The 17,026-nt window shown below is 38.1% G+C and overlaps 2 protein-coding genes and 1 non-coding gene across 4 annotated transcripts; all 3 read right to left on the bottom strand.

Annotated features, from left to right (window-relative positions):
* Positions 1-1,190: 1,190 nt before the first annotated feature.
* On the bottom strand, positions 1,191-6,416 carry LOC105059181 (large ribosomal subunit protein uL14). 2 transcript variants are annotated; one of them, XM_010942413.3, is made up of 4 exons: positions 6,266-6,416; positions 5,259-5,543; positions 1,575-1,616; positions 1,191-1,406 (listed from the first exon to the last, which is right to left on the bottom strand). In XM_010942413.3, exons 1-4 carry the CDS (start codon positions 6,276-6,278, stop codon positions 1,324-1,326), a joined length of 423 nt encoding a protein of 140 aa, XP_010940715.1. In that variant the 5' UTR covers positions 6,279-6,416; the 3' UTR covers positions 1,191-1,323. The 2 variants fall into 2 exon arrangements, with proteins under 2 accessions (XP_010940715.1, XP_029124479.1); XM_029268646.2 differs by lacking the exon at positions 6,266-6,416 and adding an exon at positions 5,967-5,990.
* LOC114912670 (small nucleolar RNA snoR137) lies at positions 2,126-2,258 on the bottom strand. Its single transcript, XR_003798376.1, has one exon. It is a non-coding gene; the product is annotated as a small nucleolar RNA snoR137 (small nucleolar RNA).
* A 2,480-nt stretch (positions 6,417-8,896) lies between the features above and the next one.
* LOC105059182 (cytochrome c1-2, heme protein, mitochondrial) lies at positions 8,897-13,435 on the bottom strand. Its single transcript, XM_010942415.4, has 8 exons — positions 13,296-13,435; positions 11,584-11,680; positions 11,110-11,333; positions 10,521-10,800; positions 10,365-10,436; positions 9,472-9,588; positions 9,295-9,360; positions 8,897-9,196 (listed from the first exon to the last, which is right to left on the bottom strand). The coding sequence occupies exons 2-8, from the start codon at positions 11,641-11,643 to the stop codon at positions 9,080-9,082; spliced, it is 936 nt and encodes a 311-aa protein (XP_010940717.1). The 5' UTR covers positions 11,644-11,680; positions 13,296-13,435; the 3' UTR covers positions 8,897-9,079.
* Between the last annotated feature and the right edge of the window lie 3,591 nt (positions 13,436-17,026).

The following is a 17,026-nucleotide window of genomic DNA, read 5'->3' as shown; positions in this document are numbered from 1 at the left end:
TTTTTTCCTTGTAAACGTGACCAAACTTTCACGAGGAGGACCAAATATAATGATTTTTTCCTTAATTACCTACACCTTCCATCTGATTTCTATTGAAATTCTTATAAGATGAATTTTCATTGATTATATATTAATTTTTTATTCTAATTTATTACAAAAATACGGACTAAATTATCTTCTAAATAAATAGTTAAAAAATTTATAATTATTAATGATCATACTATTTGGATCTAATTATCTTAACCATACAATGTAGCAAATATTGATCTAAACTTGATTTAATTAATGAGCTCTACAATGAATGAAGCCATTATCAATACTAAATAAACTAAATCCCAACACCCTAAAACATCAAAGGCAGAAAGATACATAAAGATGAAGACGGAGAAGAAGAGTTATCCCACATTAATTTCTTCTTCTGATCCGGGCTCTCCGTAGATTTCATTGATGATTATTATTTTTATTCTTTAAGGATTCATTATTAAATAATTTAATTTTATATTCTAATTTTCTACATAAAATTTTTTTAAAAAAATTATTATTAAATAATTTATTTTTATATTCTATCCTTCTACATGAAATTCTTAAAAAAAATTTCTTCAATTGATGTCCGAGCCTGAATTTTATAAAAAACTAGAATCACAATCAAAGATTTTGTATGAGATTAAAATCAAAATTTTTATTTTTTTTTTTTGGTTCAATCAAACAAAAAAATAAAAAAGTTTGGTAAAAGACCGGCTGTCTTTCCTATCATGCCCCCCTCTTTCCAAAACCGTCCGGCAAGCGGCGCAGTCCAACGGCAACCAGAACAAGCTGGAGTGTCATCTATAGTGCTCCTTCCTCCTTTGCAATCTACACACGCACACGCGATGGTTAAACATATTTCAGAATGGATCCACATACTTTCAGATCTTATATCGTGGGGCACATATGCAGTCACAGGCTTCTCACCACAGTTTTATGGTCCTACAGGCTTATTCCTTTCTTGCTTCTGTTATTATACTTTCCTCCTTTTTTGCTTCACTTTTGAATTGTGCATGACTCCAAGGCTTTCTTTCTTGTACAGACTTTATTTACAATGATGTAGATTATACATTTCTACCAAAAAAACAAAAAAGAATCACTTTTGACTCACACATCCACTATTCTGCAACGGAGAGAATCACAAGCAACTGATCTAAAATAACAAATTGCGCACAACAGGAGATTCGGATTAAGAACAATAAATGGCCATGAGGAAACATCCCTGAATTAAAACAATGGTACTGAAACAAATTCCCTCAAGCTTTTTTTTTTTTTTTCAATAACAAGCTAGCCTCATTACTACACAATGGCATTAGCCGCACTCGCAATCCTAGGCCACAAATCAGCACATTCCTTCCCAATAGGTCCTGTGATGGCAGAACCTGCAAAGCCACAATACAACCGTTCAGCTAAATATAATTCTGATAAAAAATGATATTTACAAAGGAATCACTACACCGACAAACGAGAGATCAGGTTAGCCTTTAGAACAAGGACACACACACACAACGCACACAGAGCACCACAACTAAATGAGATCAATTTTTCACCTTTCATCTCCCCCTTTGGATTGACAATAACTCCAGCATTATCTACAAGATTGGCATTCAAATAAAATATCAGAAATTTGCTTGCTTTAATATCACAAGAGCATGCAAAACACAACTGGCGCAAGAGCTTGAATGCGAACAGTATTTGATGGTGTTATTTGAGGTAAGATCAATAAACAAAAAATAACCATAAAGGAGTTGTTTCATCATCATACACCTAGTGCATGATGAGAAGTAGCCATGCCTACATAACCACAATTCTTCTATGGTTTCAATAGATCTACATCTGATAATCTCATGTGCCTATATAATCCTCATCAAAGTTCTCGATCAGTAACAAGTGGGGACAACTAGGTCACAGTGGTTGCAGCCACGTTACTGAAAATATAGCTAATGAAACTAAAAGCATGTACCATGATGAATAAAACAATATCTAGATAAAGCTGCTCATATATGCGTGCACCAGTGGACACAAGACACAAGCATGAAATCTTCAAAGTGCTCTCCATCGAATGTTTAAACAGCCAGCGCTCGCATGCTGCTTTAATTTGACATTTACCAGGAGACAGGTAACACAATGCAACAATAGAAAGCATCATGCTGTTTGATACTGGCATAGTTAAATGTATGCTTCTCACTGAGAAATGGCCCAGTAGAGGCCACTCTTCCAGTAGAAGAAGCAACTTTAAAAACATAAGGGGACAATTGCAGAATGTAATGAATTACAAGACATGCTTTTACTGCAGGCTATAAGCAAGATTTTAGAAGTCAAAGATACCATGGTGAAAACTTGAAAACACCACATGATCCCACTTAAATTGCTTTTCAAGTTCCCATAAAACCCACATGTATATACAAGCTGGGTGGGAAACAACATGCATCTAGTGATGATAAGTTTAAATAATAAACAAAAGAGCAAAAGTGCATGTCTGTCTCATGGCCAGTCCCGAAAGGTAATGGCAGCGATGCTGCTGCTCCAGGCGATGGAATATGAGACCGTCATCAGGTGGAGGAACTTCCTGGAAGGATTGAACTTTCAAGAAAAGCCATCAACACCCAAGGACTTTCTATATGACGTTTACTTAGGAATTTACAAACATGATTGGTTTGCTCCAACAAGTTAAAGAGATTTTCACCCAGAAAAATCTCCTTCGTCACACTTGACACTACCCACTCCTTGTAGCAAGAAGCAGTTGGGTAGAAAACAAAACAATATGCCGAATCTATGTTAGTTTTTTTTTTTTAAAGAAAAGAATAGCAGTGTATGTATGTCTCATGGCCAGTCCTGAAAGGTAAAGGCAGCGATGCTGCTGCTCCAGGCGATGGAATATGAGACCGCCATCAGGTGGAGGAACTTTCTGAAAGGATTGAACTTTCTAGAAGAACCATCAACACCCAAGGACTTTCTATGTGACGTTGTCTTAGGAATTTACAAACATGATTGGTTTGCTCCAACAAGTTAAGGAGATTTTCACCCAGAAAAATCTCCTCCGTCGCACTTGACACCAGCCACTCCTTGTAGCAAGCAGTTGGGTAGAAACGAAACCATTGTCTCCTCTATGCTTAGTTTAATCCTTTTAAAAATAATAATAATAATATAATAGCAGTGTATGTGTGTCTCATGGCCAGTCCTGAAAGGTAACGGCAGCAATGCTGCTGCTCCAGGCGATGGAATATGAGACCGCCATCAGGTGGAGGAACTTCCTGGAAGGATTGAACTTTCAAGAAGAACCATCAACACCCAAGGACTTTCTATATGACATTTACTTAGGAATTTACAAACATGATTGGTTTGCTCCAACAAGTTAAAAGAGATTTCACCCAGAAAAATCTCCTTTGTCACACTTGACACTACCCACTCCTTGTAGCAAGAAGCGGTTGGGTAGAAAACAAAACAATATGCCTACTCTATGTTAGTTTATTTTTTAAAAAAAAAAAATTAGCAGCATATGTATGTGTCATGGCCAGTCCTGAAAGGTAACAGCAGCGATGCTGCTGCTCCAGGCGATGGAATATGAGACTGCCATCAGGTGGAGGAACTTCCTGAAAGGATTAAACTTTCTAGAAGAACCATCAACACCCAAGGACTTTCTATGTGACGTTTACTTAGGAATTTACAAACATGATTGGTTTGCTCCAACAAGTTAAGGAGATTTTCTCCTTCGTCACACTTGACACTGGCCACTCCTTTTGGCAAGAACCAGTTGAGTAGAAATGAAACAATTCTCTACTCTATGCTTAGTTTAGTTTTTTAAAATAAAAAAACAAAAGAACAGCAGTGTATGTGTGCCCCATGGCCAGTCCTGAAAGGTAACGGCAGCGGTGCTGCTGCTTCAGACGATGGAATATGAGACCGTCATCAGGTGGAGGAACTTCCTGGAAGGATTGAACTTTCAAGAAGAACCATCAACGCCCAAGGACTTTCTATATGACGTTTACTTAGGAATTTACAAACATGATTGGTTTGCTCCAACAGGTTAAAAAAATTTTCACCCAGAAAAATCTCCTTCGTCACACTTAACACTAGCCACTCCTTGTAGCAAGAGGCAGTTGTGTAGACAACAAAACAACATGTCTACACTATGCTTAGTTTAAACCAAAAACCAAAATAATAGAGGTATATGTATGCCGCATGGCCAGTCCCAACAGGCAATGGCAGTGATGCTGCAACTCCAGGCAATGGTATATGAGACCGCCATCAAGTGGAGGAATTTCATGGAAGGATTGAACTTTCAAGAAGAATCATCAACACCAAAGGACTTTCTATGTGATGTCTACTTAGGAATTACAAACATGATTGGTTTGCTCCAACAGGTTAAGGATATTTTCACCCAGAAAAATCTCCTTCATCACACCTGACACCACCCACTCCTTGTAGCAAGAGGTTGTTAGGTAGAAAACAACATGTCTACTCCGATTCTTAGTTTAAATGTAGAAAACAAAAGAATAAAGGTATATGTATGTCAAATGTCCAGTCCCAAAAGGTAACAGCAACAACATTGCTTCCCCAGGCAATGGAATATGAGACTATTTCTGGGTGGAAATACTTCCTCTTAAGTATTGCACTTTCAAAAGAAACATCAAACATCCAAAGAACATTCACTTACAAATATACAAAACATGATGGGTTTGCTCCAACAATTTAAGGAGATTTTCACAGAGAAAAAAAATATCTCCCATCACCATCACATGGGTCAAAACTCTCAAAAATGGAAAAGGCAAAAAAGATGTAATACAAATTAAAAAAAAAAAAAAAAAAAAAAAAAGACTTCATTGATGTTTTGATGGACATAATAAATGATTTGGCAATACAAGCTAGAAACATTCAAATCCTCAGACAACCAAAGAATAAATAATGTGACAATATCAGCAAAAAAAAATCAACAATTTAGGTAAATCATACAAGCCAATAGAAAATTGTATTGTGTAGGGAAAAACAAATGGTACCATGCTTGAAGCAGTTACAGATAACCATTTTGAGATAAAAAAGTTCCGACCGCAGTTGTTTAGTGGCATTGCTCAGTTAGCCGCGATTAGTACAGATATCATAATCCACACAATAAAAGAAGCGATAGTGGACTAGGTAACTCAGTCTTGCTTGCCACCAAAACTGAAGTATTAACTATCAGATACAATAATCCATCATAAAAAGATCATAAGAAGAGTTTGTAATGAAAAAGATACCTTCAAAGTACATATAAACACCATCCTTTCTACGCCATGGCTTCCGCTGCCTTACAATGACAGCAGGCATGACCTTCTTTCTGAGGTCAGGCTTCCCCTTTTTGACAGTGGCCATCACCATATCCCCAACACAAGCAGAGGGAAGCCGGTTGAGACGGCCCTTAATCCCCTTAACAGAGATTATATAGAGGTTCTTTGCACCTGTGTTGTCTGCACAGTTGACTGTCGCTGCCACTGGGAGACCCAGCGACATCCGGAACTTATTTCCGGCAGAACCTCCTCGTCCTATGAATCGCAACAAGAGGTAAATCAGAGAAACAATGTTAACTCAATTCTAACATATAACAATAATAAATACAAAGAAAAAAAGTTTTTGTTGTTTGAAAACATAAGAGAAATGCAAGATAACAGCTTTCACTGCATAGAACGATAAAAAAAAAGAAAACATAAATCAATAGACACCTAAACGGTCTTTAAGTCAACTAGCCTCTCACGAGCATCTGATAGAATGGTAAAATCTTAAAGATTGAGAAAGCAAATTAAAAACAAATATCAAAGTGCAGAGTTAAGATTTTTCACTGGGTACTTAGAACAAACTGATAAAAAATCAGGATAGGTCTAATAAAGCGTAAACTTTCCAGAAGAAAAATGGAAGACAAAAACTCAAATGAAAAAATGGAATCCGATTGGTTCGATGAAGGAATCAACCTTACAATCGTCCTAAAATTGGACGCATGCATCCAGCTAAGATTAAACTTGTTAAGGCTTCTTCAGCGGTCTCGAACAAAGACAAGAAGGCACTCATCTGAAGGCATCTTTAAGCAGAATAAAAGGATCTAATGCCATGACTGCGATTCATTCGGCTAGATGGATCGGATCATAAAACCCTAATCGAATCATAAGATGGAAGAAAAGGAAATCAAGAAAACCCCGACATGCGCCCCGGGGGGGAGAGAAAGGGGGACGGAATAGAGAGGGAGGAATGGAGGGAGGGAGAGAGGCGTCACCTCGCTTCGACATGTTGGGGAGGACAGGATCTGCGACGCCGGAAGAGGCCGAGTCCGGAGTTTTATAGAGCGCTCTCTAGGGTTTCTCTGGTTACCCGACCCAAATTTACCGTTTTGACCTTACCGTGGGGGAACTTCTATGCGGACGTTTTCATGATAGTCCTTATGCGTACGTGATAACAAGCAGAAAGCAAGCACTTTGGCTGAGAAAGAAGGCCATTGGGGATTTGGTGTCCGAGGAGCAAGGGGCTTCCGTTTTCTATTCCCAATCATACTATTTTCAATATCATTATCTTAGCTAACGAGGCAATCCATTCATCACGCAAGGCTAAAGGAACTCTGTAGCTGCCATTGAATTACGCATGCAGACGACTAATGATAGAGTAAGCTAGGACCATACGAGGCTGCCTAGAAGTGGATTGCTTGGATTAATGATCGTATGAAGAACCCAATTTTCTCCTATTAATTAATGGCTCTCCCACAAGCACCTTTAAATCATTTATGTGATTGCAAGGATGCTCCTTATCCTTACCTCTTTGTACTATCTTCTAAAATGTTAAACTCAGCTCATAGATTGCATTTGGTGTATCATCAGATAATTTTAAAAAATAATCTATTAAATTATCAGTAATATTGATTATTATGTTTGATATATACAGATAATATTGTAATAAAATTATTAAAATTTTTGATTGATATGTTTGGTAATTGATATGACAATCAGATTATCGATAATATGAAATCAAATTTTTAAAATATCTCTAATAATTTTGTCCGAATATTCTTCTTTTTTTTTATGAGAAGTGGTGTGAGTGGTGTTAGTGTGGTTGTAGCACGGAGAACTGGCGTGCAAGGAGAGTGTGGAGAACCACGTGCACTAGGGAGATGGAGAAAGGGCGGATGCGTGTGAAGCCATAGGGATGGTGAGGATGGGTATAGAAAAATCACTGGAGGTGGTGGGGGACAGATGGAAGAGCTACAGCAAGCAAAAAGAGATGAAGAAGTCGCAGTTCAGGGGTGCATGCGAAGGAGGGTGGGGAAAGAGGGGAGGGTTGGACAATAAGATTTATATGATTTTTTTAGAAGATAATTTTGTCTAAAATTTTTATTATAGTATTGTCAAAGAAATGATAATCTGGAGAGCCATTCCTTCCTAAGGCAATCTAGAGTCAAGACAATCTAGATTACCATCCAAAAAATATATCAAATATAGTAATTCAGATTACTACATTAAATTATCAATAATCTGGATAGATTATCAGCTATCAAACATAATCTTAGATTTTGAAATAAAAGATGAACGCTACCTATTACTTTCCCAGCGCACAAAGAATTACTCTTTAGCTTACAATGCAAGCAGTGCATCAACTTATCTCCATCCTCAGTTCACTTCAATCCACATGTTGGCCCTGCAATGGTTCAGAACATTATTGTTTTGCAATATATTCAAAAGATCGAACTGGTCGGTTGCTTCTTTAGCATCCCTCTCAAAGGCATTAGAACCGCTCTTTAAGATGCTCAAACCATTCGAGACATCTTGGGTCATCATGATTCGTGGAAATGGAAGCTATCTTCGTGATGGGTTGTTTAATTTTGATTAAATTAGTATTATGCTTGTAATGATTTAGGATTGTATTCGCAAAAAAAAAAAAAAAAAAAATCAAAAAATTACTGTTTAAATTTTTTGACTCTATATAAATATTCAAAATCGACTCAATATATAACTAATGTGAAACTAAATATACGTTTGCATGTATGCTCACATACTTGTCATGTTTAAGCCATTACGTTCTAAAGATCCAAATTTATATAAATCCAATCACAAATTCTACAATAAGCTTATGGATAATCAAATTAGATTTGTATTATAATATCCTATAATCCATATGGTTCATGAGCCAGATTTATTTATTTTTTTTTAATTTTATAATGACTCCAGACCTTATCCAATAAGATTAGTTAAGAAAATATTATTTAAAATTTTTAATTTGAATTAATATTTAAGATCTACCCAATGTATAAACAATATGTAACTAAACATATGTCCATATGGAGCCCCATAAAGCTCCTACCCGATTCATTTTGTTTCTACTGCCGTTGTTCCAGCTAGTTTCATCTCTTCGTTGAACAAGACAATTCAATGCCTTCGGTACAGGCATGAGATCGGATCGGTGAGCTCCATATAATTTATTCTGGAACAATATTTGCAGGCCGAAGGAATGGGTGGTTGAGCGACTCCAAGATTTGATGCATGGTGGTGCGCCCTAGCAAGGCTGTTGGCAAGCTTATTCTTCAACTGATAGCTTATTTTCTATTGTTTGAATTTCCATTCCAGGTGTTTGAAACCTTTGGCACAAAAAGAAAAACGAAAAAAATGATCTCATCTTCCCCGTGGCTATTTCAGATCTGAATTTCATGAGGATTATAAAGAGACCCAGAGCCTGAACCTTGATCAAATGTTGTAGTTAACCTACCACACTTCTCTGAACAATTTCAGACATCGGAAGGTCTCTCCACAAAAATTAGCAATCCAAACAGCCATCGCATGTACTAAATGAAATTTACTCACCAATTGTAATATGTCCATAAAATTTGAATTTTGAAAGCCAAATAGCATGAAAACTCCGCTAATTTAGAAATAGTGCATAAAGCCTTTGGATTAGATTACACTCACCCTAAAGAACTGTTCTGGGACATCTATGTCCATCATTACATTGCCTAGACAGTTTTTAAATCACAGCAGTGTACATCACAGGAACTCATTATTGACTTACCCTCTTCCACATTGAATTGCAAAATAAACCAAGAAGTTGATCAGTTGACAACATCAACAATCAGTTTCCTTGACTTAAAAACCGACCACTTCAGACGGCGATAGTATGCAGCTTGGAGGAGGGCAAGCGACAGCAGAAAGATCAATTTGAAACCCATCTGCATAAAAAGAAAAATACGAGCATAATGTTCGCCTTGATTAAATGATGGAAAATGAACATAAGAAATGCAAAAGAGCTACAACAAAACCCGGTTACCAGTTTCCTCTCTTCCATTTCAGGTTCTGCTGCCCATGATAAGAATGTCACAACATCCTTCCCCATCTAATCATGACAACAGAAGTAGTAAGTTCTATAACCTATTTCAACTTGCAGCATTACATTTTAGAGAGGCAACTATAAAGAAATATAAACATGAAAAGTTAGGAATGTTACCTGTGATTCAGTTGCCGGAGTGCCATCTTCATACTCGATTGCACCATCAATAAGCATTTTGGGCATTGCAATTGCACCACCAGGAAAGTAAGGATTGTAGTACAGACCGTCTCGAATCTAAAAGCCCAGATAAGCTGGTTAGCATATTCACTTAATTGACAGGCACTGCAGCATTCATTAGAACATTCGAACATTTGCTGAATACAGTAGAGCGCATGGGTGAACAACCCTTTACCATCCATGACTATGCATGACATAGATATAAATATGACAATAATGGAAATAATATTGTTCAGGAAAGAGATAATGCAACTTAGGCACAACAGAAGAAAACAAACAATCAACATTAGGAAACAAAATCATCATCCAAACATTTTCCCATCAAAATGGGATTCGCAATTGGACCACAACTCTAAGCCAACAAATTGGGAGACTCTGGGAATTTCCACCGAAGCTGTCACTGCCAACCTTACACTAACCCCTAAAAAGGTTGTGCTCTTCTTGGTAAAGACGGCCTAGGACATGAGAAGGGCCAATGATGAAACCTAGCAGTTTAATTGGTAGGCAAATAATAGATCAAGTGTAGCAATGGCAACTTAAGCTTAACCAAACAGGGAGCAATTCTCCAAATTTTCCTAGAACTTGAAATGAGAATTGCTCCTCTCATTATGTTTTAGAGAATTGCTCCTCTCATTATGCTAAAAGACAAGAGTTGCACTGAAACTCGGTCCCATGGAACCTAACACTGAATGTGCAAGGAAAACTTAATTTTTGAGCCATACCACCATTTAATTTATCAGATATGCCAAGAATTATCAAAGTGTGACGAGATCTACAATGGGCATCGAAAAAATGTCACAATAATACTTAAAGAACAGATTAAAAAATATTACCGAAACACCTGCAGGAGGATCACGATATCCTGTGAGTAGGGCAAAAACATAGTTTTGCCCATTGTGCCGTGCCTGAAGGAATATGCAGAAGAACATTAGTAGAAGAAGCAGACAAATATTGATGCAAATCTAGGTCCAAATTTTCAGTAATACTACCTTAGTGATAAGGCTTAAGTCTGGAGGATATGCTCCTCCATTGGCAAATCTTGCTGCTTGCTCATTTGGATATGGCTGAGGAAAACGGTCACTTAATTTACCAGGACGTGTAAACACTTCACCTTCATCATTCGGCCCATCAACCACCTCAACCTCAGCTGCCATAGCCTTTGTCTCCTCTTCAGTGTATGCCACACCAACAAGATCTCGATATGAAATCAGAGACATTGAATGGCAGGAAGCACAAACTTGTTGGTAAACTTGGTGACCACGCCGAATTCTGCTCGAGTTCATTATATTTAGTATTGCAATCATTGTACATCCACATTAAAACTACCTACAGCTTTGCATGTTTCATAGTGGATGGACAAAATGTTAGTCATCTAAAATGGACAACTTTTTTTGCAGCCAAGTTACTTAGGTTAGCCATTAAATGATAGCAAGGGATCTCTTCAAAGTTGGTACAGCAGATCTCAAAGCATTACGTCATTGAATACAGGTAATATGTAATTAAATCAGTATAACGAATATAAGAATGTTATAGAAATGAAAAAAATTTTAGTAAATATAGAGATAGCACTCCACTTACGATGCATGGTCATAGGAACTAAGAATGCCTTTATGAGGCCAAGGATAGTTTGGACATGGTAGGCCATGCTCAGCTTCATCGGCAGCAGATGCTATAGTAGCAAAGCTCAATATACCAGAAACACCTGCTCCAAGGAATGCCAATGCTCTTAGTGATTTCACACCAGCGGATCCAACACTTTCTTGATCTTGCTTAAACACATAAGATGGAAGCAAAAACAGGGCCTGCATATAAATGATAGACAGTTGAATGCACAAAGAATGGAAACAATACAATAAAAGCAGCTTGACTAGAAACCACCACCAAAACTAGAAAATAGAACTCCCTTCAACCAGAAGAATACAATAACTGAAAAGGCCATCGGTAATTTTTGTTCTTCTCCTACTGCTCACAGAACAAGTTTCACCTATTTGTGTAATGAAGATCAAGTAGCTCGGTGGAGGAAGGGAATGGGGGAGGAGATGAGATGATTACAGATGATTGAAATTGAGGTCTCTTCCTCAAAAGCTGGTGGATGGCTCTTCCTGCAGCCATTTTAGTCAACTCCTCAAAGAGTGAAGATCAAATAGCTCTGCATATGCAATAAAAGACTGTAAGACAAAAGGCTATGAATTTCCAGCTTGAGGTAAGATCAAGATTTTTCTCTTACTGAAAGCAGTGCACAAAGCAGAGGAGAAGTTGGAACTATACATTAATCTCCAAAAATAATCAAAATTATGGAAAAGACTTGAATTTTCCAAGGTGAGGTGCGCAGGCAAATCTTACCCTGTACTAGGACTGCTATAATATGTGCATCGTTCTCCATTTAGACTAACATCTGTCAGCTAGTTTGTAATCCAAAGCACATGAAAATCTTAATTTTCATCACATTTACAATAAAAATTTCATCAAATATTGCATGCTGAAAAGTCAATTTTAGGTTTAGATATTGTTCTGTCTCTATGCGTTAACGTCTATCGAATCAATACTCGTAGCTTATACTGATGCCACTTTACAGAAAATAATTACATAGTCCAATATGATCCGCTTCAAACAGTCCACTAATTTTTGATATCATAAAACACTGAACAATGACTTTGGACTGAAGCTTTAGGAATAAGGTATGTAAGGGCTGTCAACTGGTTGAGTTTGGGTTGGGGCAAGTTCCAATATAAGAGATCATCCACAGGCTAGCCATGGAATAAGCACACTACAGATATGCTCCCACATTGCACAGCAAGTTCCAAATTGGGCTGGAACAGTCTGTGCCAAGTGCTAACAGTTTCAATTGAGGCAGAACTTGCTTTATCATTGACCATATATTGATATGTGTTGATTAATTAAATATTAATAATCTCTCCATATCATATTGGACCAGATAGGATAATGCGTGTTCTGTGGTTTCTTGATGGTGCGACAGACTCTACTTTGGTGTTCCATATAGAAACCAAAATTCTAGTTCTTAACCCTATATCAAAATATCAACTTAGTTAACTCATTAACCTAAACCTCAATCAGCCCCTTTATATCTACTCGGGCACCAGTATCTCAGCAACACAACATGAATAAGAAATTTTAACAATATCATTGTTCATTCTCAAATTGATTAAAGCTGCTAAACCAGCTCACTCTTAATTTAAACAAATCTTAGAGCTGAAATACAGCAAAAAGGAACTATTTGAGGACTTTTAAAGAATAGGAATTGAAAAATGAATCAAGTCAAGCATTAGACTTGCTCTCCAAATACAGCAAACTATTTTCTCAAATGGCAAGCCGACAATGCAATAGAGTTTGTGCGAATTAGCACTTCTTCAAAACCATTAGAAATAAAGTCTGGATTTTCGGCATCGGAGTAAACTCGCAGTCTTATCCCATCCACCTTAATCTAAAAATTCGATAAAATTTCATGATCACCTAATAATAACGGCTCAACAAATTACTTTTTTTTTTTTTTTTTTTAAAGTACCTTGAACCAAACTAAGATAAAACATCATAAAATATATAGTGCAGAAAAACCAATTTTACGTGACATTTAAGGTGACTGATCTCAAAGATAACTCTAATGGCATTTGGAGCATATCTCAGGACCATCAAAAATCGGAAGCAAAAGGAAAGCATAAAAAAAAAGAATTGTGCGAGATTACTGGAGTGAATCTAATCGCTAAATATACGGGGGAGGACACAGCTATAGTATGCTTCGAACCTACCTGAGAGAGATCGAACGAAGAGGAGAGGGGACGAGAAAGATCGTGGCTTTCACGCGCCCGAAGCAAGATGCCGGGAATGGAGAGAGAGGGCATCCGGATAGAGTCATGGCTAGGGTTTTTGAGATGAATCAAATGGATCGCCTGTCACGAATTGGAATTAGTTTGCACGATGGAAACGGCGCCACGTACCCCTATTCGGCAACGGCCACAATTCAGGCCTTCGTGAGTCGCGACGGAGACACGACGATCCTGGACTGGGCTGGGCCGGCCTGGGGGTTCGCCAATCATGATTCGTTTAGTCCAGTATTTGGGTTTCCATTTGGTGCTTTATTTTTTTTTCTTTTTTTGCACTAGATTTTTTTTTTTTTGAAAAAGAAAATTCTTTGCTACCATGAGAATACGGCATACTTCTGGCCTAGCCAAAGACCCCTTTTTTTTTTCCTTTTTTTTCTTTTCTTTTTTTTTTTTGTTTTTTGCGTGCGTGCGTGTGTGTGTGATTAAAAGGGAAGTATCACCGGTACTTTATTTATAAGAGAATTTTGCACAGTGGGAGCCATAAGTGGGCTTGAGTGGAGGACATGGGCTTTAGTTCTGTTGCCCTTAACCTTTTTTTCCCCTCGCATAACTTGATTGTTATTGCCATTGAGTCTTCACTTGACTGGTGTGATGCTGCACGCTCTTTTGATGAAAGCCCCAAATTGATTTTCTTTAGCAAAAAAAAATTTCATAACTTCTTTTTGTTAGATTAGCTTCACTTCATTCATAGTGCTGATACCAGCTTGATGGTTTCATATCTTGCACATGCAATAAGCAATAATGCTGCACAGATCAATCTGTCTAGATTTTAAAGAGGTAATCACATAATAATCCTTAGGCATTACCCCAGAGTGTCACTCAAATTTTCTTCTTTCTTAATGTCTTAAACAGTTATTTCAGCCTCTCTGTGATAAACTTAATGATTTGTAGTTTTGCCATCCTTCCCAAATCATATTATTCAATGAAGGTTTAATATTATCAGTCTCTTGATTTATGTTCCCTGATGTTAGCTGTGTCTCCCAAACCATTTTAATTCCTCTGGACATAGACTCCAAGGGATGTTGCCAAGCTTCTTCCCAATTGACGGTAGTCTTATTTCCGTGCTCTTCTAGTTGGCGCATCTTCTCTGTCCTTTCTTCCAGCGGCTCTTCTTTTATCGATTTGAGATTCTGAGGCGACTAAATCTTACATCATAATACGTAAGAGCTGCTTCAATTTCATTTAAGGGATATTTGGTTGGGATAATTAAGATCTGAAATAGGAATCAGAATGGATAACTTCAATTTCAACTGTTTAATTGAAGAGAGTCCCATTTTGATTCCTATTCCAGAAAGGAATGGGAATGATCTATTCCTTCTTTCACCGAATCTGGGCTCAGTTCAACGGAATCAAAATCTCACTTCAGTAGAATGAGAAAAAAAAAATCGTCCATCCAACATCGGAGCTCCCATGCTCATACCTCCTTCCAGATGGGCGCCAACGCCTTCACCTCGTCGATGAGGAAGCAGCATGCCTCGAGCGCATCCGCCCGATGCACCGCCAATAATGCCACGAAGATGCTGGTCTTGCCAACGGGGATGGTGCTGAGGTGCTGGGCGATGGCGAGGTAGCGATGGGGTCGGATGGCACAGGTGTCGGAGCATGATGGGGACGTAGGCCTCGTACCGGAGCTCCAGGATGCATTTTCCCTCGAAGGTGTCGCTGGTGGTGCCCTCGAAGGTGGCAATGGCTCCAGCGGCAGGGTCGCGAATATGGTTCACATACCATGCAAGGTCAATCGGCATCGACGATGCCTCTAGGATCTCGATTAGGTCCTTCGCCACCTCTCCTTCTTCCGCCGCCATTAGACATAAATTAATCTCTGATTCTCGACCAAAAGGCAATAGAAATTGGGGATGCCGAACGCCCTCGGGCCAAAAGGCAAAAGCCAAAGGCCCGGCCCCAGCGAAAATGACGAGATTATCCTCAATCCTGTTATTTTGTAGCACCAGTAATTATCCCAAATTTTTAAGAAGATCATTATAATCTATTTTATTTTTTTAAAAAAATTAATTAAATAGCGATAGACCTAGGGACAAGGTGGTATTATTATATTATATATTTGATCTCAAAATATTTAATTTTTATTTAATATTAATTTTAAAAATAATTAATTTTAAAAAATTTTAATTAAAATAAAAATAAAAATTTGAGTTGACTCTAATTCCTATCTTTATATGAACCAAACAACAATAATAGGAATCATCCATTTCGATTGCGATTCCGATCACAAACCAAATACTTCGGATGATTTGGCCATTCCGATTCCGATTCCAATCCATTCCCATTCCAATTTCGATTTCAATTTTGATTCTAATTGCGATCCTTTGGAGGTGTTTGGTTGGGATAATTAAGATCTGGAATAGGAATCGGAATGGATGACTCCAATTCTAACTGTTTGGTTGGAGAGAGTCCTATTCCAGAAAGGAATGAGAATGATCTATTCCTTCTTTCACCGAATCTGGGCTCAGTCCAACGGAATCAAAATCTCACTCTAATGTAATGAGAGAAAAAAAATTGTCCATCCAACACCTGAGCTCCCATGCTCATACCTCCTTCCAGATGGGTGCCGATGCCTTCACCTCGTCGATGAGGAAGCAGCATGCCTCGAGTGTGTTCGCTCGGTGCACCATCGACGCTGCCACGAAGACACTGGCCTTGCCGATGGGGACGATGCCAAGGTGCTAGGTGATGGCGAGGCAGCAGTGGGGTCGGGCGGTGCGAGCGCTGGAGCAAATGGCCTGCAGGCGCCAGAGCACGATGGGGATGTAGGCCTTGTACCGAAGCTCCAGGATGCATTTCCCCTTGAAGGTGTCGCGGGTGGTGCCCTCAAAGGTGGCGATGGCTTCGACGACGGGGTCATGAATGTGGTTCACATACCGTGCGAGGTCAATCGACATCGACGATGCCTCCAGGATCTCGATTAGGTCCTTCGCCACCTCTCCCTCTTCCACCGTCATTAGACATGAATTAATCTCCGATTCTCAACCAAAAGGAAATAGAAATTGGGGATGCCGAATGCCCTCGGGGCCAAAAGGCAAAAGCCAAAGGCCCAGCCCCAGTGACAATGACGAGATTGTCCTCAATCCTGTTATTTTGTAGTACCAATAATTACTCCAAATTTTTAGGAAGATCATTATAATCTATTTTATTTTTTTTTAAAAAAATAATTAAATAGCGATAGATCTAGGGACAATGGTGGTATTATTATATTATATAACTGATCTCAAAATATTTAATTTTTATTAAATATTAATTTTTAAAATAATTAATTTTAAAAAATTTAATTAAAAATAAAAATAAAAATTTGAGTTGACTCTTATTTCTATCTTTATATGAACCAAACAACAATAATAGGAATCATCCATTCTGATTCCGATTCTGATCACAAACTAAATACTTCGGATGATTTGACCATTCCGATTTCGATTCCAATCCATTCCCATTCTGATTCCAATTTCGATTCTAATTGCAAACCAAACACCCCCTAAAGAGGTGTTTGGTTAAGATAATTAAGACCTGTAATAGAAATCAGAATGGATGACTTCAATTTTAACTGTTTGGTTGGAGAGAGTCTATTTCGATTTCCATTCCAGAAAAGAATGGGAATGATCTATTCCTTCCTTCCCCGAATCTGGGCTCAGTCCAATAGAATC

Source organism: Elaeis guineensis, chromosome 16 (assembly GCF_000442705.2).
Source record: "Elaeis guineensis isolate ETL-2024a chromosome 16, EG11, whole genome shotgun sequence".
Taxonomy (NCBI): Eukaryota; Viridiplantae; Streptophyta; class Magnoliopsida; order Arecales; family Arecaceae; genus Elaeis; species Elaeis guineensis.
The sequence above is the reverse complement of the archived record's forward strand: the minus strand, read 5'-3'. Positions and strand labels throughout refer to the sequence as shown.

Bases quoted from the DNA above. Each gene is read 5' to 3' on its own strand.
- LOC105059181 (XM_010942413.3), bottom strand. The intron at 1,617-5,258 runs GTATCTTTTTCA...CCAATCTTGTAG, and splicing joins TGTTTATATGTACTTTGAAG to ATAATGCTGGAGTTATTGTC. The intron at 1,407-1,574 runs GTGAAAAATTGA...GTGGCTTTGCAG, and splicing joins TCCAAAGGGGGAGATGAAAG to GTTCTGCCATCACAGGACCT.
- LOC105059182 (XM_010942415.4), bottom strand. From the start codon at position 11,643: ATGGCTGCAGGAAGAGCCATCCACCAGCTTTTGAGGAAGAGACCTCAA. The intron at 9,361-9,471 runs GTAACATTCCTA...TGTCATGATTAG, and splicing joins CTCCGGCAACTGAATCACAG to ATGGGGAAGGATGTTGTGAC. The intron at 9,197-9,294 runs GTAACCGGGTTT...CTTTTTATGCAG, and splicing joins AAATGGAAGAGAGGAAACTG to ATGGGTTTCAAATTGATCTT.